Source organism: Oreochromis niloticus, linkage group LG3 (genome assembly GCF_001858045.2).
Source record: "Oreochromis niloticus isolate F11D_XX linkage group LG3, O_niloticus_UMD_NMBU, whole genome shotgun sequence".
Lineage (NCBI taxonomy): Eukaryota > Metazoa > Chordata > Actinopteri > Cichliformes > Cichlidae > Oreochromis > Oreochromis niloticus.
This window is the reverse complement of record NC_031967.2, coordinates 69,967,594-69,993,125: the sequence shown is the minus strand read 5'-3', so window position 1 is coordinate 69,993,125 and position 25,532 is coordinate 69,967,594. Positions and strand designations below refer to the sequence as shown.

General features: G+C 39.0%; 1 protein-coding gene and 2 long non-coding RNA genes across 8 annotated transcripts in view; all 3 read left to right on the top strand.

Annotated features, from left to right (window-relative positions):
- Window positions 1–16,187, top strand: part of LOC109201255 (coxsackievirus and adenovirus receptor-like) — a 28,483-nt gene extending 12,296 nt beyond the window's left edge. Inside the window, exons 1-4 of one of the 6 annotated variants that reach the window (XR_003218864.1) lie at window positions 5,868–6,372; window positions 6,585–6,713; window positions 14,866–15,225; window positions 15,464–16,187. Coding sequence is in view for 3 of the 6 variants with exons in the window: in XM_019356875.2 (XP_019212420.1) it covers window positions 12,121–12,190; window positions 14,866–15,225; window positions 15,464–15,618 (585 nt within the window). In the remaining 3 variants the exon portion in view is untranslated. Of the gene's footprint in view, window positions 1–5,867; window positions 6,373–6,584; window positions 6,714–10,521; window positions 10,909–11,368; window positions 12,423–14,865; window positions 15,226–15,463 lie in introns of those variants that run through there. The other 5 variants (XM_025905339.1, XR_002061270.1, XM_019356875.2 and 2 more) reach the window with 5 other exon arrangements.
- Window positions 16,188–17,632: 1,445 nt separating this feature from the next.
- LOC109201281 (uncharacterized) lies at window positions 17,633–18,435 on the top strand. The gene is made up of 3 exons (XR_002061311.1): window positions 17,633–17,728; window positions 18,024–18,111; window positions 18,408–18,435. It is a non-coding gene; the product is annotated as an uncharacterized LOC109201281 (long non-coding RNA).
- Window positions 18,436–22,575: 4,140 nt separating this feature from the next.
- Window positions 22,576–23,375, top strand: LOC112846087 (uncharacterized). The gene is made up of 3 exons (XR_003218911.1): window positions 22,576–22,591; window positions 23,042–23,077; window positions 23,232–23,375. It is a non-coding gene; the product is annotated as an uncharacterized LOC112846087 (long non-coding RNA).
- Window positions 23,376–25,532: the final 2,157 nt, after the last annotated feature.

Below are 25,532 nucleotides of genomic sequence, written 5' to 3'. Positions count from 1 at the left end.
CACTGCCACCCATGCACTCCCAAGCCATCACACTACGCTTTGGATGATTCTGGTAGAGGTTGATCTTGGTTTCATGAGTCTAAAGGACGTTTTTACAACTCTGCTGGCTTTTTTAGATGATTTTTTTTTTTTTTAAATTTAGTAAAGTCAAATCTAGTCTTCCTACTTGAGGCTCATGAGTGGCTTTCACCTTTCAGTGAACCCTGTGGATTTACTTTCATGCAGTATTCTCTTTGTGGTGGACATAAAGAGAATGGTAGAAAATGCATTGTTCCGTCAGTTGTATTAAGGATTGTTTCTCATCAGTATTGAAATTATGCAACCATTCACCACTGTTGTTTTCCATGGATATCCAGGTCTTTTTGAATCTCTCAGTTCAAGGTAATTTCTCAGAAGCTTTTATTTTTTTCCTTCTGCAGCTTAAGGGTGGTTTGATTCACCTGCATTGAGAGCTGCTTTAACAGCATGTTGTTGGTCCACAGCAAAATCTTCTAAATGCAAGCACAACAACTCAAATCATCTAGTTAATTTTTTGGTCGCTCAATAAAGACGGTGGCAGATGTTGGGTAGCTGAAACTCGTAAACCCTTCATCCAACTTGAATATGGATACTCTCAAATGACAGCTGAGAGCGTACACAAGAAATGATCAGTTTTTCATTGTAACCCTCACAGCTCGTCTGACTGTGAGTCCCAGCAGCTCTCAGTTCTTTAAAGGAGACTTTGTGTCTCTGAGCTGTGAGCAGGACGACAGCTCTGCTGGATGGACTCTGAGGAGAAACACAAGCAAACAACAGAGGACTCAGTGTTTGAGATTGGTGGGGAAAACCAGCTGGTTCTTCCTGTACTATCACTATGATGCTTCATGACAGTGGAGTTTACTGGTGTGAGTCCAGAGAGGGTCCCATCAGTAACATGGTTAACCTGACAGTCACTGGTAAGCTGAGTGTGTGGAGTTAGTGTTGATGAAGCTGTGTGTAAATGGATGAAATGCTGTAGTTTGTCTCTGTGTTGAGGTGGATCAGTGATCCTGCAGAGTCCTGTCCTCCCTGTGATGGAGGGAGATGACGTCACTCTGCTCTGTAAAACAAAAGACCACTCCCTCCAACCTCCCAGCTGCTTTCTATAAAGATGGCTCCCTCATCAGGAAGCAGCCTACAGGTCACATGACCATCCAGCATGTTTCCAGGTCTGATGAAGGCCTCTACAAGTGTGACATCAGCGGTCATGAAGAGTCTCCATCCAGCTGGATCACTGTCACAGGTGACACACTCACCTGTCTGTGTTTCTGCAGCTTTCAACATTCACAATGTGACGACAACTTAATGCCTGTGTTGGCTTTATTTTAGACAAACACACCACCACACCTCCACCTACATCCACACCTCCCACTGTTCTCTCTGTGTTATCATTTGTTGGATCAGTCTGTGTTGTGGTTCTACTGGTGTTACTGGTTCTGCTGGTGAGACGATGTGTTCACAGGAAACCTGAAGGTGAGACTCAGAATTCCTGATATTTCATGTATGAGTTTGTTTAGTAGAGTAAAGTTCACATTTATTATGATCACAGTAACAAGTTGTAAATGTAAATTTGTTTACATGTTTTATTTTTGTTATTGTTCATTTTTGATAATTTCAGCAGAAGTTCAAAGGCATTGAGTTTACATTGACTGGTTTCCTAAATGTATTCAATTCAGTTGAGTTCAATTGCAAAACCAGTTGCCTCAAGGTGTTTTCTATTGTTTGGCTGTATTGTAAAAAAAAAAAAAAGAAAACAAAAAGAAAGAAAAAAAAATCCAACACCAACAATCATATAACCCAACTCTTGATCGTGGCTCAAGAGTTGGGAGTTCGCCTTGTAATCGGAAGGTTGCCGGTTCGACCCCCGGCTCGGACAGTCTCGGTCGTTGTGTCCTTGGGCAAGACACTTCACCCGTTGTCTACTGGTGGTGGTCAGAGGGCCCGGTGGCGCCAGTGTCCGGCAGCCTCGCCTCTGTCAGTGCGCCCCAGGGTGGCTGTGGCTACAACGTAGCTTGCCATCACCAGTGTGTGAATGTGTGTGTGAATGGGTGAATGACTGGATATGTAAAGTGCTTTGGGGTCCTTAGGGACTAGAAAAGCGCTATATAAATACAGGCCTTTTACCATTTACCATAACCCCCCATGAACCAGACCTTTATTGACAGTCAAAAGGCAGAAAACCAGGCTCAGGGAAGTGGCCTCCTTGACTCCACGCTTTTGTGAAGCACGTTTTCAACAGCAATACTTAAAAAAAAAAAAAGATTTGGAAAAACGTGTAAACCAAGAGACATCTCAAAGAGAATTGAATCTTGAATGGAAATCTGTAAAAAACATTATGATTCCCATGCCCCAAAAAGAGTCAATCAACAGCTGAAACAAATATTTATTTAATTGTGTCAAAAATTAAATAGAAATTTGGTTCAAATGTGAAAGATCAGCATTTTTCTTTAGGGTGTCTTTGATTTTAACTAATGGCTCAGCCTCAGGTCCAGATGGCAGGTGTGTTGTGACACTCAGAATATTATCAGTGTTGTAACTGAGCAGTAGGAGCTTAGAGCAGCTCTGATTAGTCTGACATGTATCTGTTGTCTGGTTTTTGGTGCTCATGAATTTATTTTCACTATGAGAAATAAAAGAAGCATGAATGGACAAGATGTCTTCTTAAAAAGTTCACAATCGTTTATTATTTTGAAATTCTTCATGTAAAACTTCAGCAGCAACTTCCTGTTGTTGATTACAGTTCATCCATCATCACACATGAACTTTCTAACCACAGTTTTTACTGGTTTGTCTAATAACAGTGATCATGTTGTGAGAATGTGTTTGCTTTGTGCTCTGTGGTGAAGAGTGTCAGTCTGCAGTGGAAAAAGATGGCAGCTTTGTGGTCGTCCACCTGCATCTTTCTCAGAAACACAGTTCTTTGTGGTCACTCAGTGTTTCACAGCAGAGGTGTTAAGATGAGAAAAAAAAACTATGAAGATGCTGCGGTTTATAAAGCAGAACATCAGTGACATGTAGCTCCTCCTGTTCATGATCCATCACAGTTCTCAGGTTACTGAACCGTGTGAAGAACAGAAAGAAAGATATATTCTGTCCAGTACAGACAATAAATTGCAAGGAAATCTAAAAAGAGTAAACTCCACTGAGAAGTCACAAAAACAGTCGAATAGATTCAAATTAATCTGGCTTCACTAAAACCTGACCTTTGCAATGGCTGGCACAATCATGTAGTTTCGTGATGGAACATTAGAAACAGTAAAAATGTTTTGCCATGTTTACCTGCACTGGTGTAGTTGCAGTTTGTTGAAGTTTTTTAAATTTATTTTATTATAGACATTTATTCAACTGTGGTCTACTTAGCAGTGAGAACTGAAGACATCGGTTATGGACAAACAACCATTACAACAAGATGACAGAACAGGTACAGCTGCTCTTTACCTTTGCACAGAGACAAGCTAGCTGCTCATGCTGTTTTCATCCATCATGCTAAGATAAGCTGATCAAAACACATCCTGACTCAAGCTCAGAACTCCAGTGTGATGCAGAGAGGTGAAGATTGGATGTCTTGACTGAACTACAAAGCTTGTAATCATGTTTCCTGTTGTTTGAACTGTGTGTGTTTGTGTTCAGACTTTGAACCAGAGCCAGACGTCATCTACTCTTCACTGAAGTAGTCCACCAGTCCAACCACTGATGTCCAGCTGCTGGTCTGTAACTGGTCCACCCAGCACCTCAGACCAGAATGCAAAATTATAACAAAGATGCAACACATTTTTTTTTTTTTTTACATAAACCTAATGCCTGAATGACATAAAAGGCTCAAGACTGTCTTTCTAAGCAGGGATCAATGTCTACCCACAGTTCTTTAGCAACGCACACAACTCACACCATGCCTAGACATCCACTGTTGAGCCAGTGTGCAAAGTGGCCTTTGCTATATGTTAGCTCAACCTCTGTGCTCTGGACCACGTGCTCAATAGTGCAATTGAGCTCTCTCGCCACAAGGGTGCTCTCACACACTGTTGACAACCTTTCCAACAGAAATATTAAACACATTTTAAATATTTTCACTGTACTGTTAAATAAATATGTTGTTCTTTGGTTCATATTAGAAGTATTACTGTCCAATCATGAGTACAGTCATGTTTATTTCACTGACTATTTCATGATTAACCTGAATACAAGTAAAGTGAAAATAAAGGAATCTTCATCCACAGTTATATAAAATGCAGCCATTTATAAAGCTCATACATCTGAATCATTGTGTTCCAGTCAATAGATTATGTCTGCACAGCTGTCATTGTCATTGTTCACTTTAACCTCATGGTGGCAGTGTTGTTACAATGAAACATGAATATTTATCTCTCCACAGAACACTTAACGTTTCTTTTAACGTCAGAGTTTGATGGTTTTCACGGTGAAATTATTTAAATCTGATTCAAAGCCTGTTCATTAAAGTTAGATATTAGAATCAGATATACATAAATAAAGGAAAAGTTTAATGTTTATTTATTTTTCATTTGTCTTTGAGTTCGAGCGGAGTCTCTACGATCCACCACGGGTGCATTTCAGCATCTTTCTTCCCACAGCCCTGAATCCAGCACTGTTCCTGTCTTATTTCCAGTGACTAATATCCACAGTGGTTTCTGACTGCTTGATGACCACAGACGGCTTCTTCTCTGGTGGTCACTCACTGTCAGCACAAAGAAAGCAAATGACTATTTAATGGTTCCTGTTGGTCACAGTTTGATCCACATTTCTTCTCTTATGCTTTTTAGTCATGTTTCCTAATGTCTTCAAGTCATATCTCCATCTCTGTCATCATTTCAGCATTTGAATAATAAACATTTACATTCAAGGAAGCTGCAGTTTTCAGTTCTGTTTATTTTTGTTTTCCCTCTTTGACAAGTAAATAAAAAAATAAATAATATATTTTAAAATATAATAATAAAATAAATTATATTTAAACTCTGTATATTGTTACGCTTTAATGTTGTCAGTGTTTTGTTTTGTGTTATGTTTAAGGATTTGTTCTCGTTTCCTGTTTTATTGTGAAGGTCTGCGTCTCATGTGAGTGTGTTCAGTTTTACCTCTGTCTCGTCTTGTTGATTATTCCCAGCTGTGTTCCCCACCTGTGTGCAATCTCCCTGTGTTTCCCTGTGTGTATTTAAGTCGCGTCCTCTGTCTTTGTAGTTGGGCTGGTCCGTCTGTGTATCCACCATGTCTCATCCGTGTGTTTCCCTGCTGCCCAACCGTCATCTGTTTTCTGCTGGCTGTTATTTGTGTTCAGGGTCAGTAGTTTAGTTTTTCCCAGTATAGTTTAGTTCTCCGTTCACCATTTTGTCCATCTCTTTTGTTGTGTTTGCTTTAGTGGCACCAGCCATTTTTTAGCCAACCTGGTTGTCCAGTTTAAGATAAAGCCTCTTCTCACCCACAACCTGGTATTCATCTTTTTTTTTGTTGCGGCCTTGAGCCGGGTCGTAACAATATGAGTAATGTTTGCAAAATATAGTTTTTTAAAGTCAGTAAAATCTAAGTTAGCATAGATAATTGTTTCATTTCAAGATTTTTTTAAACTGTGGTTTTATCGCTATTAGACAGCCTGAGATAATCACCCTGTTAACATCTAAGCAACTATGTCAGCTCTACTTTTATAAAAAGAATAAAACTGGAGAAGGAAAGATGCTTTGAGTGTTTTTACTTTTGCTGCACATACCAACAGATCATGTGATATGAAACAAAACAGAGCCCATTTGTATGATCAGCAAACACTCACTGCTGAACCAGTTTGACCAGGATACTGACACACACACACACACACACACACACACACACACACACACACACACACACACACACACACACACACCTGTTTTATATCAACACAAGATTGTTGAGGACTCGATGAATAATCAGAATATCAAATAATTATTTTGAAGGTGAGGACTTTTCAAAGTCTCTCCACAGACACAAAGCTGACTTTACAGATTCCTTCAAACCTTTCAACAGTGAAAACTCACAGTAATCAGTAACTCATCAGCTGTTTTTTCTTTTACTCTAAATTGAAACTTGTTCTGAGCAGCCACATTTCCCACATGGTCATGTGAGTCTTCCCCTGTTTCCCCTGAATGCACTGTTTTAACCTGCATTTCTTTCTATTCCTCACAGACGATATTGTGATGAAGATTTTGTCTATAGGTATTGACAGCTGTAGTAGGTGCTGTAAAATGTATTCATTTAGTTAAGGTGACATGTGTGTTTTAGCCTTGAAGATTTCATATCTTATGAAGTTATGAGGGAACAAAGTGCCAGAGACAGACGACACCAGAGTCAAGTTTGTTGGTTTTAAACAGAGTAAGTGTTTTTGTTTTTTTTTTACATTTTGCCTTCATGAACTATTTCTTCATGTTGTTTGAGCGATCAGACCTGCTGGATTTGTGATCAGTGTTTTTATAACTTTTCAATTTTAATATATATTTTGAACTTTCTTTTTCTCCTATGTTTTTTGTATTGTGTAAAGGATCAACAAAAAAACCTATTTGTTTGTCAAATATCTGTATGTAAAGCAGGAGTGGACAGGAACATGGCTGCTATGGTGTGACAGAGGTGAAGGGCTTGTTGTTTTAAGTGGATCATTTTTCCATCCTGATGATCAGAAGAGTGTTTGAGGGTTTCAGAGATCCTTCAGAACAACAGTTAAGTGTTAAAAAATGATGTTTTTCAGCCTTTTCTGTAATCTACATCAGTGTCCCCAACCTTTTTTGTGCCACAGATAATATTTGGAGCAGCCTTTAAGGTATCCCAGATAAATACAACAAAATAAAATGATACGACCAAGACAAAAACGGTGGTATTTTGTAAATATAATACTAAACACAAATTTACTGTGTAGTTGTGTAACTTTATTAGCAGCATCCTCCTGAAATGCGCCAACAACACTGAGAGTAACGTCCTCCTCTCTGCCCCTTAATGTTTCCTGGTCGCTATGGTAATGTGTAAATATTTCTTTCAAAAAAAGACGCACAACTACAACATGGGAAAAGACCCAGGGAAACTGAGTTAACGATAAAAACCCTGAAAACCATAGAGTTGTGAGCCTCAACTCTTGCAGCCCGGTACCAAACGACTCACAGACCGTGGCCCGGAGGAGTGGGGACCGCTGATCTACATCACATCATATTAAATTAATTCAGTGTGTTTTATCATCTGAAAAACCAAAACCTCTCAGACTTTATCTGACACAATATCAAGAAGAAAATCCCCTCAATCACTAAGAGGAAATGTACTCAGTTACTCTCCTGTACTCTGATTACAGTCATGTGATTCCCAGGAAGTGCTGCAGCAGCTGCATGCTCTCTCTCCCTGCAGACTATTTGCTGCTGCTCTTCTTTTCCATGTTTTCTCTGTGTGTGTTCCTGCTGCTTCTTCGTCCTCACTGTAAACAGATGTACTGAGAGACTCCTGCACTGATGTTTCATAGGAAAGTCCAAACAGCCTCACTGGTTCTCCATAAAGAACAAAGATTTGCTCTCTGTGGCTCCAACACAACTTAAAGACAATCAAAGGTGGACAAAGTTCTCCAGAACAGCTGTGGTTTTATGGAGGCTACAGCTAAATGCTGCCTCCTCCATCATTCACGTCTTTTATTATGACACATTTATATGTAGTTATAACTTCCTCTTTCTTCAACACTTATGGGAAAGTCAAACAAGTAGCTCAAAGTTACTTCTCGTAATCAGTGACTTCATTTAAACCTTGAATTTAATCTTAGTTAGATTTATGAAACTCAGATTCTCTAAACATACCAACAGACTCCAAACAAAGTAGATTATCACAACCAGATAACAGAGAAATGTCTGCTTTGCTCTAATCAGCTTTGCTGTTTGTCGGTGTGTTTGTGTTTGTGTCTGCAGGCAAACTTTTAAAAGCCAAACAGTGTTTGTTTCTGTAAAATAGAATCAGCCTGGTTTACAAGTTAATGTTTCTCCAATAAATCACAAATAGAATTTTTTTCTTTCAAAAGTTTTTGCATCAGAAAGGTGTGGAGGTTTTAAGGTTTATGTTTCAGTCTGACATCAAGATCGTGCTGTCTCATTAATGTCCACAAAGGTAATTTAGAAGGTTTCTAACTATTAAAATAATTCACTTTTAATTTTATATAAAAACATTGTTTTTCTTTTCATATGTGAACATAGTCCTTAACATGGAGCATAAATTCATACAAAAACGCTTTATTATGAAAGAGCAATCATATAAAATGTATACATAATATATAGAATAGTGCTAACGCGTTACCAAGCTAACCGCGCTAACACGTTGACGCCGTGCAGCCTCACGCACGGGCCGATCCGCATTAACTCGCTAATGGAGATTAGTGCGGAGGTTAATGCGGTCAGGGCGTTAACGTCATTTTAACGAGATTAACACTGACAGCACTAATATAGAGATGAAAATAAACAATTTCCTATTTAATCTTCACTCGCTGTCGCACATAAATGATAAGTTAATATTTAATGGTTCCTCTTGGTCTCACTTTAACTTCTGTTGAGCTTTCATCAAACTGGCTCTGGAGTCTTTTAAATGATCATGATGACATATTTCAGTCTCTGTTCTTGCCTCAGAGGAAGAAAAATATACAGGAAAATTGGTGACTATACTGTCCCTTAAATGTATTTTTTATTAATTCACTTATTTTGTGACTCAAAACATCTCAGTGTTCAGTGAAATGAGAAGTAACAGATGATTTGACCTTTGACCTGTGAGCAGAGTAATCCTTTCAGGTGCCAAATCTGCATGAGGCACAGTGCTAGCTGATGGTATTTTTCTGCATGTTTAAATTGAAGTACATTAAAAACAGAATAAAGCAAAAAGCAGATTCTGATTTTATTTATTTATAAAACAAAACATTTTGGTTTGTTGTCTGAGGGCAACAATGTGCATTTAGGCCACTTTTCTTTGGGCAATAATAGTAAAACAGTGGTTCTAAATGCTGGTCCTTGGTACGCCGCATTTTAGGTTTTTACGTGTTTCCAAAACACCTGATTCCAATGATCAGTGTGTTATCAGGCAGTTGCAGCTCATAATACCCAGTTGGGCATTTGAATCAGGTGTGCTGGAGCAGGTATGGGGACCAGTTTTGAGAGCACTGAGTGATGGGATATGTAGCAATCAAACCATGCACTAAAACAAGCCTGTACAAATTGCAGAAAATGAGCACAAGAACATGTCATAGGAGGACAGAATGAAGGGAGATGTAAAGTCCCAGGATGTAATGGTACTCCAAACAACAGAAATGTGATGTCCACCTCTGATTGATAAAGTTTCACACATTCAGACACACAGAAACACAGAGACAAACACGATCACACATACAGACCCTTGCATCATGCATGATATTGCACACAACCTGTGCCCACCTGATCCCAAAGTGTCCTTGGGCAAGATACTGAACTCAAGTTGCTCCTGAAGTGTTTCTCAGAGTGTGAATGTTAGAGGGAAAAACATGGATAAAAGGTGCTTGTGTGAATGAGGCATGTTGCATTAAGCACTTTGATACTCAAGTACAATATAAACGTGCTATATAAAAACAGTCATTTTACCATTTATTTAATTGTTTTATAAAAAACTTCTATGAAAATCAACGTGATGTTTGTTTAAAAAAATTACAATTTTCAATCAGTTAGTTGTTTTTTTTTCATAAATGTCCTGAATTAGAGAAACTGTGACATTTTGGGAGCCGCATTGCACATTTATTTATTGCAAATTTATTGATTCAAATATAAACCAGCAGCTCCAAACTCCAAGAAAGTTCAGTGAAATATTTTTTTCTCTAAAAAACTTTAATTCATGCCAAAGAGGATTAAACTCTTTAAACTCTTTCAGTCTGTTAGACTGGCACAGCTAACCACAGGTATGTTACTTATGAAGCTTTGAAATGACTTTACATCCAAACGAGACGAGAACAAAACAACAGAAAAAAAAATAATGGAGCTCCAAGTTCAAATAGAGCTGATGAATGTGCTGAACACCAAAGAGGAAATCTGATATGATTCACAGACAGACACATGATTGTACTGCTGAACCAGTCTGACCAGGATACTGAGACACACAATCTTCCATCAATTCCATGAGCACAAAACAAGAAGAGGACAGGAAATAAAAGGTGTTCTTAGAATAAAAGCAGACAGAAACAGTAACAGATGCATGTGTTGTTTGTCAGTAAATGTGAGCGACACTCTGACAGGCTGTAACTTGTACTGGACAGTCTCCTGTCCCACATGGTGATACGCTGAATTATCAGAGCACAGATCAAACATCCAGGGCACCTCTGCTTGTTCCTGTTCTCTACATCACAGACATGAACCTGCTGAAGTTTACTCACATTATTATACATCATACTGATCCTCACACACTGAACAGAAACCACATTCTGTCTTCAGACTGTGACAGGTGGAGTGGGTTTCCCTCCACCTGTGTGTACTTCAAGGACCTGAAAATATTTATTGTATTTCAGGGTTTCATTAAGTTATTTGACAGAAAGATCAGCTGACTGTGAGGGCTCAGAGTCAGCTGTGACTTTGTTTTTGTGGTATTTGTTTGTCAAATATGTGAACTCACAGCTGATAGGTGGAGGAATGTGGTTGCTAAGGTGACACTGTGGGCGCTGATGTCACAGATCTGAGGTGTGTCTGTATAAAAACAGCTGACAGGAAACACAGCTCAGTTTGTTCTCTGGATGTTTAGTACAGAGGTCCGTACTTACTTTTATTTATTTAATTTTTTTGTACCTTTTTTTGCTCTTTACGTTTTTAAAATATTTATTATTTCTTTTTTTCCATCATGATGATCAGAAAAGACTTTGAGGATTTCAGAGATTCCTTCAGAAGAACAGTAAGTGTTTAAAATTATATTTTAGAGTTTTTAGGGACAAAGGTGGACAAAGTTGTCTGTGGTTTTATGGAGGCTACAGCTAAATGCTGCCTCCTCCATAGTACAATATACATTTTTATACAGTGACGTCATTTTGAAGTCCTTTGGCTGATGATGGTCTTTAGTATGTAGCTGATGATTGATGATGAGATAAGTTATGTTTGTGTTGTTCTGTGGAGATCATTCAAGAACTGAACCTGTTAAACACTCAGCTTTACATTTATGATCGTCCTACAATAATATCTACCAACGTTCACACTAACACAACTTCCCTAAGAGACCTTGGAGGTGTGGACATGGCACAGAGAGCTCTTTATTTATTCTTAAATTTAACCCTTTCATACATGAATTGTGACAGCCTCAGACAGATTTTTTTCTTAAGTATTTGTATTCATCTTTAGGTATGAAAAGATGAATACAAATACTTAAGAAAAAATCCTGATTGAAGTTGTCATAATTCATGCATGACAGGGTTAAATAACAATAATTACAATGAAGCACACATCATACATCTATAGTAACATTAAACAATCAGTGAGTGGCAGGATATGGACACATCAGTGTTCAATGCAGTGGTTTATGTGCAAGTATATCATCAACACTGACACAAATACAAGAAAACAGCCTTTGAATAGCTGTCCACTGTAGTGACCAGTATGTGTGAAAGGGTTAATCTCACGTAGTAAAGTGTTAAAGTCATGTTCTGTTATTGACTGAAAAAACCAACAGACTCAGAGATTTAGAACAAAGTAGATCATCACAGGTAGATAACAGACGGATGTCTGATTTACTCTGATCAGTTTTTGTGTTTGCAGGAGAGATTTAGTTGTTAAAAATCAAACAGTGTTTTTCTCTGTGAAAGAGAATCAAGTTATTATGTCTCAAAGAAATCATTACATTAAATTTCAGCACTTTTCTTATGACGCACTTTATGATCGTCCCACAGTCCAACCTACCCAACGTCACTTTAATGCGACTTCCTGAAGACACATCGGAAGTGTGGAATTTGAACGAGTGACTGAAAACCAAAACTTTCAGCACTGTATAAACCTTAAATGTAACCTCATGTAGTCAAGTGTTAATTTGAAGATCTGGTATTCACTGAAAATACCAACAAACTCAGACATTTACAATAATCTAAGAGTCAGATCATCAGAAACAGAGAACACGGAAATGTTTCCTGTAACTGCGTCGCTCTGCTCGACTTTGCTGTTTGTCGGTGTCTTCGTGTTTGTCTCTGCAGGTGAGGTTTATAAACCAAACGGTGTTTCCCTCTGAGATAAAGAGGAATGCAGGTTACCAAAACTTCCTAAACATTTACTTTCATTTTGATTCAGTTTATCTGTGGGAAGATGTCACGATGTTGGGTGGAGTCGCTTGGTCAGCGGTGCAGTTTCCAGCACAGAGACAAAGAAGTGTAATGTGTGTGTCAGTGTGATGTGTTGTAGTGTCAGGAGTCAGTATACAGCTACAAAGCTTTTTGTTCAGTGTATACAAACAGCTGTAGCTCCATAAAGGCAGCATGCAGAGACTCACAGTGTCTTATAATGAGAGGCTGCTTTCTCTCACACATTATGGTCACTTATTATCAGCACATGTTTCACTGTATAAATGTGTATATTTCATCTTATTGCCTTTGATCTCAGCAGGAATAGATTAAGGTCTAAATCTAAATCTCTGTCAAAAGAGAGAGTGAAAGATAGAAATTCCTCCAAACCATCAACGTGTCTTTTAGACCCCATTCCTACAAAACTGCTCAAAGAAGTCCTGCCATTAATTAATTCTTCGATCTTAAATATGATCAACCTATCTCTAATAATCGGCTATGTACCACAGGCCTTCAAGCTGGCTGTAGTTAAACCTTTACTTAAAAAGCCATCTCTAGACCCAGCAGTCTTAGCTAATTATAGGCCAATCTCCAACCTTCCTTTCACATCAAAAATCCTTGAAAGAGTAGTTGTCAAACAGCTAACAGATCATCTGCAGAGGAATGGCTTATTTGAAGAGTTTCAGTCAGGTTTCAGAGCTCATCACAGCACAGAAACAGCTTTAGTGAAGGTTACAAATGATCTTCTTATGGCCTCTGACAGTGGACTCCTCTCTGTGCTTGTCCTGCTAGACCTTAGTGCTGCGTTTGATACTGTTGATCATAATATCCTATTAGAGCGATTAGAACATGCTGTAGGTATTACAGGTACTGCACTGCAGTGGTTTGTATCATATCTATCTAATAGACTCCAATTTGTACATGTAAATGGAGAGTCCTCTTCACACACTAAGGTCAATTATGGCGTTCCACAGGGCTCAGTGCTAGGACCAATTCTGTTTACATTATACATGCTTCCCCTAGGCAGCATCATTAGAAGACATAGCATAAATTTTCACTGCTATGCAGATGACACGCAGCTCTATCTATCCATGAAGCCAGGTAACACACACCAATTAGTTAAACTGCAGGAATGTCTTAAAGACATAAAGACCTGGATGGCCGCTAACTTTCTGCTTCTTAATTCAGATAAAACTGAGGTTATTGTACTCGGCCCTGAAAATCTTAGAAATATGGTATCTAAGCAGATTCTTACTCTGGATGGCAGTACCTTGGCCTCCAGTAATGCTGTGAGGAACCTTGGAGTCATTTTTGACCAGGACATGTCCTTCAACGCACATATTAAACAAATATGTAAGACTGCTTTCTTCCATTTGCGCAACATCTCTAAAATTAGAAATATCCTGTCTCAGAGTGACGCTGAAAAACTAGTTCATGCATTTATTACTTCCAGGCTGGACTACTGTAATTCTTTATTATCAGGATGTCCTAAAAACTGACTGAAAAGTCTTCAGCTGATCCAAAATGCTGCAGCAAGAGTACTGACAGGGACTAGAAAGAGAGAGCATATTTCTCCTGTTTTGGCTTCCCTTCATTGGCTTCCTGTTAAATCCAGAATTGAATTCAAAATCCTGCTCCTCACATACAAGGTCTTAAATAATCAGGCTCCATCTTATCTTAATGACCTTGTAGTACCATATCACCCTATTAGAGCACTTCGCTCTCGCTCTGCAGGCCTACTTGTTGTTCCTAGAGTATTTAAAAGTAGAATGGGAGGCAGAGCCTTCAGTTTTCAGGCCCCTCTTCTGTGGAACCAGCTTCCAGTTTGGATTCGGGAGACAGACACTATCTCTACTTTCAAGATTAGGCTTCAAACTTTCCTTTTTGCTAAAGCATATAGTTAGGGCTGGACCAGGTGACCCTGAATCCTCCCTTAGTTATGCTGCAATAGACGTAGGCTGCCGGGGATTCCCATGATGCATTGAGTTTTTCCTTTCCAGTCACCTTTCTCACTCACTCTGTGTTAATAGACCTCTCTGCATCGAATCATATCTGTTATTAATCTCTGTCTCTCTTCCACAGCATGTCTTTATCCTGTTTTTCTTCTTTCACCCCAACCGGTCACAGCAGATGGCCCCGCCCCTCCCTGAACCTGGTTCTACTGGAGGTTTCTTCCTGTTAAAAGGGAGTTTTTCCTTCCCACTGTCGCCAAAGTGCTTGCTCATAGGGGGTCATATGATTGTTGGGGTTTTCTCTGTATTTATTATTATGCGATCTACTGTACAATATAAAGCGCCTTGAGGCGACTTTTGTTGTGATTTGGCGCTATATAAATAAAATTGAATTGAATTGAATTGAATAGAAATAGATAACAAAATAAAACACTGAAAAAGAGGGAGAGAACATACAGAATTGCTGGATGTAGTTGTTCTGGTTTCTTTTGCTTGACAGACCTTCATCAACAATAAGAGAAACATATTTTTGTATATTAGCCACTAATTATTATGTTTGTAATGTATTATTATGTGTATGTACTCTAATGATAGCAAAACATAATGTGTGTGTGTACTTTGACGTTTTTCCTCTTTCAGACCAGAAAATCATCACAGCTGAGTCTGGACAGGACGTCACTCTGACATGTCGAGCTCCAAACAGCAGCAGCATCTCAATTGTAGAGTGGAGCAGAGCTGACCTGGGAGATGAATATGTTCTTTTGTACCGGAATGGGCAGTTTGATCCAGATGAGCAGCATCCATCTTTTAAGAACCGGGTGGATCTGCAGGACAGACAGATGAAGGATGGAGACGTGTCTTTGATTCTGAAGGATGTGACGATTAATGATGTTGGATCATATGAGTGCCGTGTCAAGACAGGAAATAATCGCAGGAAAAGAGCTAATCTCAGTGGTGAACCCATCAGCATCATCACCCTGAGTGTTGTTGTTCCTCCAGGTGAGTGAGTAGAGTTGAGTGTGTGTGTGATCAGAGGTGAAGCTGCTTCCTGGTTGTTGATGTTTGTTTCTAAAGATGTTGTTGATGAGACTTTGTAGAAAGCAGCTGGTCTGAGTGATGTGATCAGAGTGCAGTAGATAATGTCTGACAGCAGTTTGAAGAGGAAATGGATTCTGTTCTGTTCTTCACTCATCACCTACCTGACAGCTGACACCTCACACCTGTTTCTCACCTGCAGGTCAGACAGGACCATCTGCTGGAGTGATCATCGGTCTGTCGGTTTCTGCTGTGCTTCTTGTTGCTGCTCCTGTTGGTTTTTTGATCTTTAGAAAATATAAACAACGACGGAGTCGGGATTCAATCCAGCATCCTAGTGACATGCAGCAGCTTTGAAATGCCTCAGAGTTTCTGCTGGAGTGATCATCGGTCTGATTGTTGCTGCTGGGTTTTTCATCTACAGACATATAAAGAACAGAAAATTATTTTAAACTAGCATCCTGATGATCAACAAGTTTGAAATGTCTCAGTGATCATCGGTCTGTCGGTTTCTGCTGTGATTCTTGTTGCTGCTGTTGTTGGAATTTTGTTCTACAGAAAACATGACTAAACTCAGAGTCAGGATTCATACTAGTCTCCTCTTGAAGTGCAGTAGAACTGAAATGTCTCAGAGATTTTACATAAGAATGCTTAAAGATGGCAGCATCTTTAAGGCAGAAAAGCAAAAGTGAGCCTGACTGAAGAAAGTAAAACAATAGAGTCCAAATAGAAAACTAAAAGAGTTGCTTAATTTCAAATAGATTCCACAGCAGAGACAATGGTTAAATAAGGAGCTAACAGTTCCTCAAGTAAAAGGGAAAAAACAAACAAATAAAACAGACATTCAACTGAAGGAACACAGTGAAAGACCAGGAGCAGCAAATCTATCAACTGAAAATTGGAAACCACAATTTAAAAAAAAAAAATGTTCTCCAGCATCTGTGGGTAATTCCCAGGAAATAAACCCAAAGTGATCCAAGAAAGATCAAAGACATTTTTTAATCTGCAAGGTGAGAAGTTTAGAAGATACTGAATAATGGAAGGTGTTGAAAAAATCTTATTGTCTACACTTTACTGTTAGCATTTCATGTTCTGTACATCTATTATTATGAATTTACTGCTAACACTGAGCATTTTTGGCTTCTGATCTATTGTAATATTGCAAATTATTGTTATTATTATCAGTAGTAGTATTCTGTTTTGATGTGGTTTTAAGCACACACAGGTTTTCATCATTTGATTGTATGTTTGTTAAATTAGAGAGAGAAAAGTTGTATGTCAGATTTGTGTTTGTGACATTAGCCGTTCATATCAGTTTAACTTGTTTTACTCTTTACATTTGTGTGGAAGACACACGAGCTCATATTTTCAAACAAAAGTAAGTAAACCACATTTTAACTATTTAAGAGTATTTCCAAACAAAATATTCCGTTACATTATATACGGCTGTTATATCACTTTTCCATGTATGTTTCTCTCGAATAGGCATTAGCAACGAAATATACTGTTTCTGACTCAAATTGTTTGAAGCTAAATTTTATTTCCATGGATGTCAGTAATTTACTCTGTTCATAGTTTGCTTTCTCATCAGTATTCATGAGTTCAATGAGGGCTCAGGTGTTTCCCCCCACTGCAAAACTCTCTTTAAATTTACCTTTCAGTAAAGGAGACTCTTCTGGTTGGATGTTACTTCAGTTTAAATATTTCAAGAGGTGGTCACAAATTTTTGTTTTATTTATTTTAAGTTTGCTAATAAAATTTTACTAATAAAATACTAGTCTTTGGTCATCTGTTTCTTTGGGTTGTTGAAGCAGATTTTCTCTGAGCAGAAATCAACAAGAGTAAGACTCAAATAATCCTGAGGCTGTCTCTGTCCTGGAGCAGATTGAGAGATCACACTCAGATGAGTCTGTAACAAGGATGTTTCACTCTGAAGTAATGAGTCCAACAGAGAACAGAGCTAAGTGAGTGCTAATTAGCTGAGTGCTAATGACTAAATAGAGTGCACCTGTGTGTAATCTAATGTCAGTACAAATACAGCTGCTCTGTGACGGCCTCAGAGGTTGTCTAAGAGAATATTGGGAGCAACAACACCATGAAGTCCAAAGAACACACCAGACAGGTCAGGGATAAAGTTATTGAGAAATCTAAAGCAGGCTTAGGCTACAAAAAGATTTCCCAAGCCTTGAACATCCCACGGAGCACTGTTCAAGCCATCATTCAGAAATGGAAGGAGTATGGCACATGCTGTAGAGATAATCTCTCAGCTGTCTTTGGGAATGATATGGTGTTCCCCTGACAAACTGGAGGAGGTGGCCAAGGAGGGGGAGGGCTGGGCTGGGCTTCTCTTCTTAAGCTGCTTTCCCTGCAACTGGGCTCTAAATAAGCAGAAATGTGACAGATCAGCATTTTTCTTTAGGGACTCTTTGATTTTAACTAATGACTCAGCCTCAGGTCCAGATGTCAGGTGCGTTGTGACACTCAGAATATTATCAGTGTTGTAATTGAGCAGTAGGAGCTTAGACCAGCTCTGATTAGTCTTACATGTATCTGCTAACATGTATGTTCTGGTAATTTGTCTGCTGTCTTAGGCAATAAAACTCCAATGAGAGGTCACACAAATTAATCTGGTTAAAAATGTGACTCTTGCAATGGCTGGCACTATCATGTACTCTTATGATGAAACAGTAAAAATGTTTTGCTGTGTGTAGCTGCACTGGTGTAGTTGTTGTACCTTCAATGAGTTTTGTTTTATTTTGCAGATATTTATTTTGTAGTTGTGGTCTACACAGCAGTGAGAAATGAAGACGTCAGTTATGGACAAACAAGCATGAGAACAAGGAGGCCCAGGTACAGCTGCTCTTTATCTTTCACTTTGCATAGAGACAAGCTAGCTGCTCAAACCTCATCCTGGATCAAACTCTGACCCAGTTCACACTGGGACTGTCACAGCAACTGTTTCAGCTCTGTTCCAGGTTTTACTCTTGTAAACATCAACAAGCCACTAAAGTGTGGGCAGTATGGAAGATGTCATTCTCAGCAACATCTGAACTGTGTGATGTAGAGAGGTGGAGATTGGAGGTCTTGATTGAACTGCAAAGCTTGTAATCATGTTTCCTGTTTGAACTGTGTGTGTTTGTGTTCAGACTTTAAACCAGAGCCAGACGTCGTCTACTCTTCACTGAAGTAGTCCACCAGTCCAACCAGTGACGTCCAGCTGCTGGTCTCTAACTGGTCCCCCCCCAGCACCTCAGACCAGAGTGGGGGAAAAAAAAAATAAAACACATTTTTATATTTTGTATGTCATTGTTTTTTTTTTGTTTTGTTTTTTTTTGTTTGTTTTTTGGTTTTTTTTGTTTTATTGGAATGTTTTGCATTTGAGGCTAAATGAGTAATGTACAAAGGACCTATATCCTGTGTAGATTAGTTAGTTTCTGCTTCTTAATTCAGATAAAACTGAGGTTATTGTACTCGGCCCTGAAAATCTTAGAAATATGGTATCTAAGCAGATTCTTACTCTGGATGGCATTACCTTGGCCTCCAGTAATGCTGTGAGGAACCTTGGAGTCATTTTTGACCAGGACATGTCCTTCAATGCACATATTAAACAAATATGTAAGACTGCTTTCTTCCATTTGCGCAACATCTCTAAAATTAGAAATATCCTGTCTCAGAGTGACGCTGAAAAACTAGTTCATGCATTTATTACTTCCAGGCTGGACTACTGTAATTCTTTATTATCAGGATGTCCTAAAAACTCACTGAAAAGCCTTCAGTTAATCCAAAATGCTGCAGCAAGAGTCCTGACAGGGACTAGAAAGAGAGAGCATATTTCTCCTGTTTTGGCTTCCCTTCATTGGCTTCCTGTTAAATCCAGAATTGAATTCAAAATCCTGCTCCTCACATACAAGGTCTTAAATAATCAGGCCCCATCTTATCTTAATGACCTTGTAGTACCATATCACCCTATTAGAGCACTTCGCTCTCGCTCTGCAGGCCTACTTGCTGTCCCTAGAGTATTTAAAAGTAGAATGGGAGGGAGAGCCTTCAGTTTTCAGGCCCCTCTTCTGTGGAACCAGCTTCCAGTTTGGATTCGGGAGACAGACACTATCTCTACTTTCAAGATTAGGCTTAAAACTTTCCTTTTTGCTAAAGCATATAGTTAGGGCTGGACCAGGTGACCCTGAATCCTCCCTTAGTTATGCTGCAATAGACGTAGGCTGCCGGGGATTCCCATGATGCATTGAGTTTTTCCCTTCCAGTCACCTTTCTCACTCACTATGTGCTAATAGACCTCTCTGCATCAAATCATATCTGTTATTAATCTCTCTCTTCCACAGCATGTCTTTATCCTGTTTTCCTTCTTTCACCCCAACCGGTCGCAGCAGATGGCCCCGCCCCTTCCTGAGCCTGGTTCTGCCGGAGGTTTCTTCCTGTTAAAAGGGAGTTTTTCCTTCCCACTGTCGCCAAAGTGCTTGCTCATAGGGGGTCATATGATTGTTGGGTTTTTCTCTGTATTTATTATTGTGCTATCTACTGTACAATATAAAGCGCCTTGAGGCGACTTTTGTTGTGATTTGGCGCTATATAAATAAAATTGAATTGAATTGAATTGATATCATTATTCAGAATGTGTTCAGTAACCAACACAATGTGGTGATAAGTATAACAAAGTTAGAAGAGATGGCGCACAAATCTACATCTAGTTAAAAGGAAAAAACACACAAACATGAAAGAGTTAGCCAGATTTCTGCAAAATGAAATAGCTGGAAGTGGATGCAAGGATGCATCACAAGACACAATAAGACCAATGTGTTTCACTAGCTCATCTACACAAGGCATTTTGTAGAGGCTATATGTTGCAGTTGTTCAGCTGGAAGCGACTGTGGGCCAAATTGCAACTTTATTAAATATGAGTTTGGAGCTTAATCATAAAATTGACAACATGATTTTGTTTTGTTTTTGGTATAGTGCCCTGCACAATGGAAGAAATTAACAAAAATTACATCTCGGGAAGAATTAATCACTTGCCAAGTTATACCCACTGCATTAAGCATAATTTATGATCCCACAAATGTGTCTGTTCTTTTCTAAATAGTTATATTTCTTTTAATTGTGTAATGTTTCACCTTTACCTCACGGTGGCAGTAATTTCACACTGAATTCAGTAATATTTTGCCCTCCACACCATACAGAATATTTTTCCCATGTTTTCTTTAACATGTCAGAGTTTAATGGGTTTTGTTTTTTACTTAAGATGGGAATGTTTTAGAGAGAATTCAAGAGCTGTTCGTCAAATATATGAAATAATGCTGTTTCTGAATAATTTGCAATTAGAGGTCACAAATGATCAGATAAGCTTCACCTGGAAAGTTTAATGTTGATTTATAGATTAATGAGTAGTACAAGTACAAAATACAAATCCAATTTATTTATATAGCACATTCAAAATACAAAGTTTGGCCAAAGTGTTGTACAAAAATAAAACAAGAAATAAAACAAAAGATAAAACCTGTCATGGTCCTGGGTCTGTGACTAAGTGTTTTAATTTTGTTTTATTATTTTTTTTATTATTCTGTGGTTCTTCTTGGTTCATGTTTACTAGTTTTTTGGTTTCTGTTTTACTTTTCAGTTCTTAGGTTTTGGTTCCTCTGCTCCTCATGTCATTCTGGTCCCTGAACTCTGTGCTCCCTCTGTTTAATGTTTAATGTTTCATGTCCATAGAACAGCTTGTTTTTTTTTTCTGAACTATGTGGTTTTATCTCTCTCAACCATCCAGATTAGGAGGGAACTGAGTTGGATTAAAACCAAGAAGGCAGTGGGTCAGGATGCATCAGCTCAATCAGATCAACTGTGTGGGGTAATGAAGCACAATTCAACCTGAGATTTAACCTGGGGAGAGTTCCACAGCTCTGTTAAATCTTGTGTGGTATCTGTGCCAAAGTCTCCATGACCTAACCTTAGATATCAGCCATGCAGCTCCTTAAAAAGGTCCAGCTGATGCTGCGATGATGATGATGTGCCGCAGGTTTGCCTGGGATCCCACCAATCACTGCCCTGTCTACCTGGGCCGAAAAAGGAAACAAAAACAAAACATTACATGGCCCAGCTCCTATTACCAATTGCCAAAACTCTATTGTTTCACATCATTTATAAAATCTGTATTGCATTGGTTATAGGTTTAAACCAGGCACTCTGTGACTCTCGTGCCTCCATAGAACTCAAATTAATTAAATTATTTATGTGCTGCCTTTGCATGCTCAAACAACTGAGTCTGTTTCTCTAATTTGAGTTGAACATCCTTGGTGTTTCCATGTTTCATGAGCTCCTTAATTTCATATGTTAGTCTTTTCTTTTCACACTTGGATGGCATTTTTATAAAAGGCTCTGAGATTTTATGTTCCTACAGTATTGTTTTGATTGAGGTTACAGGAAATGACATAGGCATAAGTTTGTATGTACAGCTGCAATTGTAATTTATCACTTTCACCTCATGGTGGCAGTGTTGTCACAGTGAATAATCAACATTTTGATGATTTTGATTTGATCCAACTCTCTTATGCTTTTTAGTCATGTGTCCTAATGTCTTTAAGTCATATCTCCGTCTCTGTCATCACCTCAGGAGCAGAATCATAAACATTTACATTCAAGGAAGCTGCAGTTTTTGTCTGTTTATTTTGTTTTTACCTCTTTAAAAACTGACTGTATGTTATATTTAATCTCCGTATGTCTAGTGTGGGCAAGATATATAGTTTGTAAAGTCACTGAAGTCTAAGTGTAGATAATAATAATATTAATGTTCCATTGTAAGATTTCTGAACTATGTGGTTTTATTGCTATTAGACAGGCTGAGATAACCACCTTGTTAACATCCAACCAGCTATGTTAGCTCTGTTTTCATGTGGCATCACAGTCAGTCCAACAACAAGCACTCCCAGCTGAACAAGTTTGACCAGGTCACTGAGTCTCTCTCTCACTCACACACACACACACACACACACACACACACACACACACGCACGCCATCAAAGTGACCAATCACATAGGACCGTATTTTTGTTTGGGCTATGTCGCAAAACAATCAAAAATAAGTTGATTGAAACGAGCAGGACTTCCCTCCAAGAGCTTCTTGTGGGAATGTGGAACTGCAACATCGCATGCAAAGCAGAAATCGTTAGAAAAATAGATTTCACCACTGTCTTCGAACCAATAGAAAAGCTGGTGCTCAGAGGAAGAGGGCGGGCTTTACTTGGTGTCAGTGAGAGAAATGAAAAAAAGCTCAAATGAGTGAGAAGGACGATGAAGGAAACATCTGTGCTGTGTCTGCTCTGTAAGTAGAATCTCTGTGTTTGTTTGAATTCTTGTACTTTGACTGTCTGCTCTCCTGATAACTGATGATGGAGGAGAAGACATGAAAAACAAATCAGGCTGAATTCAAGTTCAAAACACCACGAGGACCAACTGCAGGTCTGAACTGACTCTTTATCTTTGCTCAGGAGTCGAGGAAACACAGCAGGCAGTGAAAAGATCAAATCATTCACTCATTATATCAACACAGCTGCACAGTGGACACATGACTGTACTGTGATAATTAAAAGTAGTGGTTACTGTGTGTATACTCAAAGCTTAGTCCCTGTGCATAATAATTACTATGTGTTGGTTTTAAATAAAAACTGAGGTATACGTGAATACTATCATGTCAGTAACAAAGTTCCTCCGAAAATTTTACGTTTTGAGATAATGTAAATAACACAGTAACCTGAGTGTCATTTCTCTTTAGTTCTGATCTCACTGCTGAGCTGCACAACAAACCAAGGTCAGTAACCTTCTTCTGTCACAGTTTAAACCTGAGAAATGCTCACTGATATGACCTGATTGGGTTCGTGGTTCAAAATGGAGCTCATTTGATCAGTTTTATATGTGAAGGACTAATTACACAGACATCGGTTTTTCCATTTTAACCCTCACAGCTCGTCTGACTGTAAGTCCAAGCAGTTCTCAGTTCTTTAAGGAAGACTTTGTGTCTCTGAGCTGTGAGGAGGACGACAGCTCTACTGGATGGACTCTGAGGAGAAACACAAGTAAACGACAGAGGACTCAGTGTGGAGATGTGTGGGGAAAACCAGCTGGTTCTTCCTGTAACATCACTATGATGCATCATGACAGTGGAGTTTACTGGTGTGAGTCCAGAGAGGGTCCCATCAGTAACATGGTTAACCTGACAGTCACTGGTAAGCTGAGTGTGTGGAGTTAGTGTTGATGAAGCTGTGTGTAAATGGATGAAATGCTGTAGTTTGTCTCTGTGTTGAGGTGGATCAGTGATCCTGCAGAGTCCTGTCCTCCCTGTGATGGAGGGAGATGACGTCACTCTGCTCTGTAAAACAAAGACCACTCCCTCCAACCTCCCAGCTGCTTTCTATAAAGATGGCTCCCTCATCAGGAAGCAGCCTACAGGTCACATGACCATCCAGCATGTTTCCAGGTCTGATGAAGGCCTCTACAAGTGTGACATCAGCGGTCATGGAGAGTCTCCATCCAGCTGGATCACTGTCACAGGTGACACACTCACCTGTCTGTGTTTCTGCAGCTTTCAACATTCACAATGTGACGACAACTTAATGACTGTGTTTGCTTTATTTTAGACAAACCCACCACACCTCCACCTACATCCACCTCTCCTCTTGGTTCCACCTCCATCAATCTTCCTCCATCACTCTCTCCTCCTGTTCTCTCTGTGTTGTCATGTGTTGGATCAGTCTGTGTTGTGGTTCTACTGGTGTTACTGGTTCTGCTGGCGAGACGATGTGTTCACAGGAAACCTGAAGGTGAGACTCAGAAAACTGCATTTCAGATGTGTGGTTATGATAATCTACATATGTTACCATTTATATATTTATATTTATATACACTCATATTTATTTTTATATATGTTTTTTCTGCATTACAATTTATCCGTACTCACATTTCTACAAATTACACATGTAGGGGAGACCGGGGATAGTTGTAACTAGAGATGGACCGATCCAATATTAAGTATCGGTATCGGTCTGATACTGACGTAAATTACTTGATCAGATATCGGAGAGAAATAAAAAACCTAATCCGATCCATTAAATATCAAAAAAGCACCTCAGAAAACTTGCGACATGGCGTAACTCGGCTCATAACCGTAGCACGTTGGAGCAGTATGCACCACGTGATAGAGCGGCTGTGTGTATTTGTAGCCTCGCTAGCAAACCAGCATTTCATCTCCAAGAAAGTTATCCCAGAGAGAAGTAAAGCAAGTGTGTAAGTTCATCTCTGAATGTTTGTAAAGCATTCCCACGTTAAGCTTAACAACCGATATATGGAGCGACTGCCTCTCTCTCTCCCTCCCCTTCCTGCTGCTACTTCAATCATGAAACTGATAAATGATCAGCTGATCGGCTTTTCTGTCGCGACTCCGTCTCTCTTCTTTGTATTTGGCCCACTTTGCACCAGAAAGAGGAAACCAGCGGCTGAACAACAGCAGCACGTTTAAGCTTGATAAGCTGTTGTTAGAATTTATTTAATATTACTTTCTACACCAGGATCCTTTTCTATGTAGCTGACAGCTGGTAACTGTGCAGGGGCGGATCTAGCAAAGTTTAGCCAGGGGGGCCGATAGGGCATTAACAGGGAAAAGGGGGCACAAAGACATACTTTTCTTTCTTATTCTCATTTAAAATGTCTAGCTTTTAATAAATAAATATCTGAATCTTACACCCAAAATTTTAATCTGATGTAAAATGTATAGAAGTCCATTACTGTATATAGTAACTGTTAAGTCTAATATACCCTAGTAAGCTATAGTACTTTTTCCTTTGGGAAGATACCATCTGTGCAGTCTGCTATTCTGTTGAAGAAAGATGTTGAATCTATTTAATTATTCTTGAAAAATAATTGATTTCTGTGCATTTTTTTTCACACTGCATCAAATTAAAGTTGATTACGTCGATTAAACATCATGAGGTGGGGGTTGGGGGGTGGTTCCCCCACCTCATGAACCACCCTCACTACTCTCTACCTCCAAAGGTGAGGTAGAGAGTAGTGGGTAACAGGCTGAAGGGGACTGCAGAAACATACAGGTATAACAGAATAGCTTTAGTGTTTTTTTTTTTTTTTAAACTTGAGTTTGAACTTATACAAAATGCAGCCATATATTAAAAAAAACAGTTTTATTGATTAAAAAAAAACCACTATATCGGATTCATATCGGTATCGGCCGATATCCAAATTTATGATATCGGTAT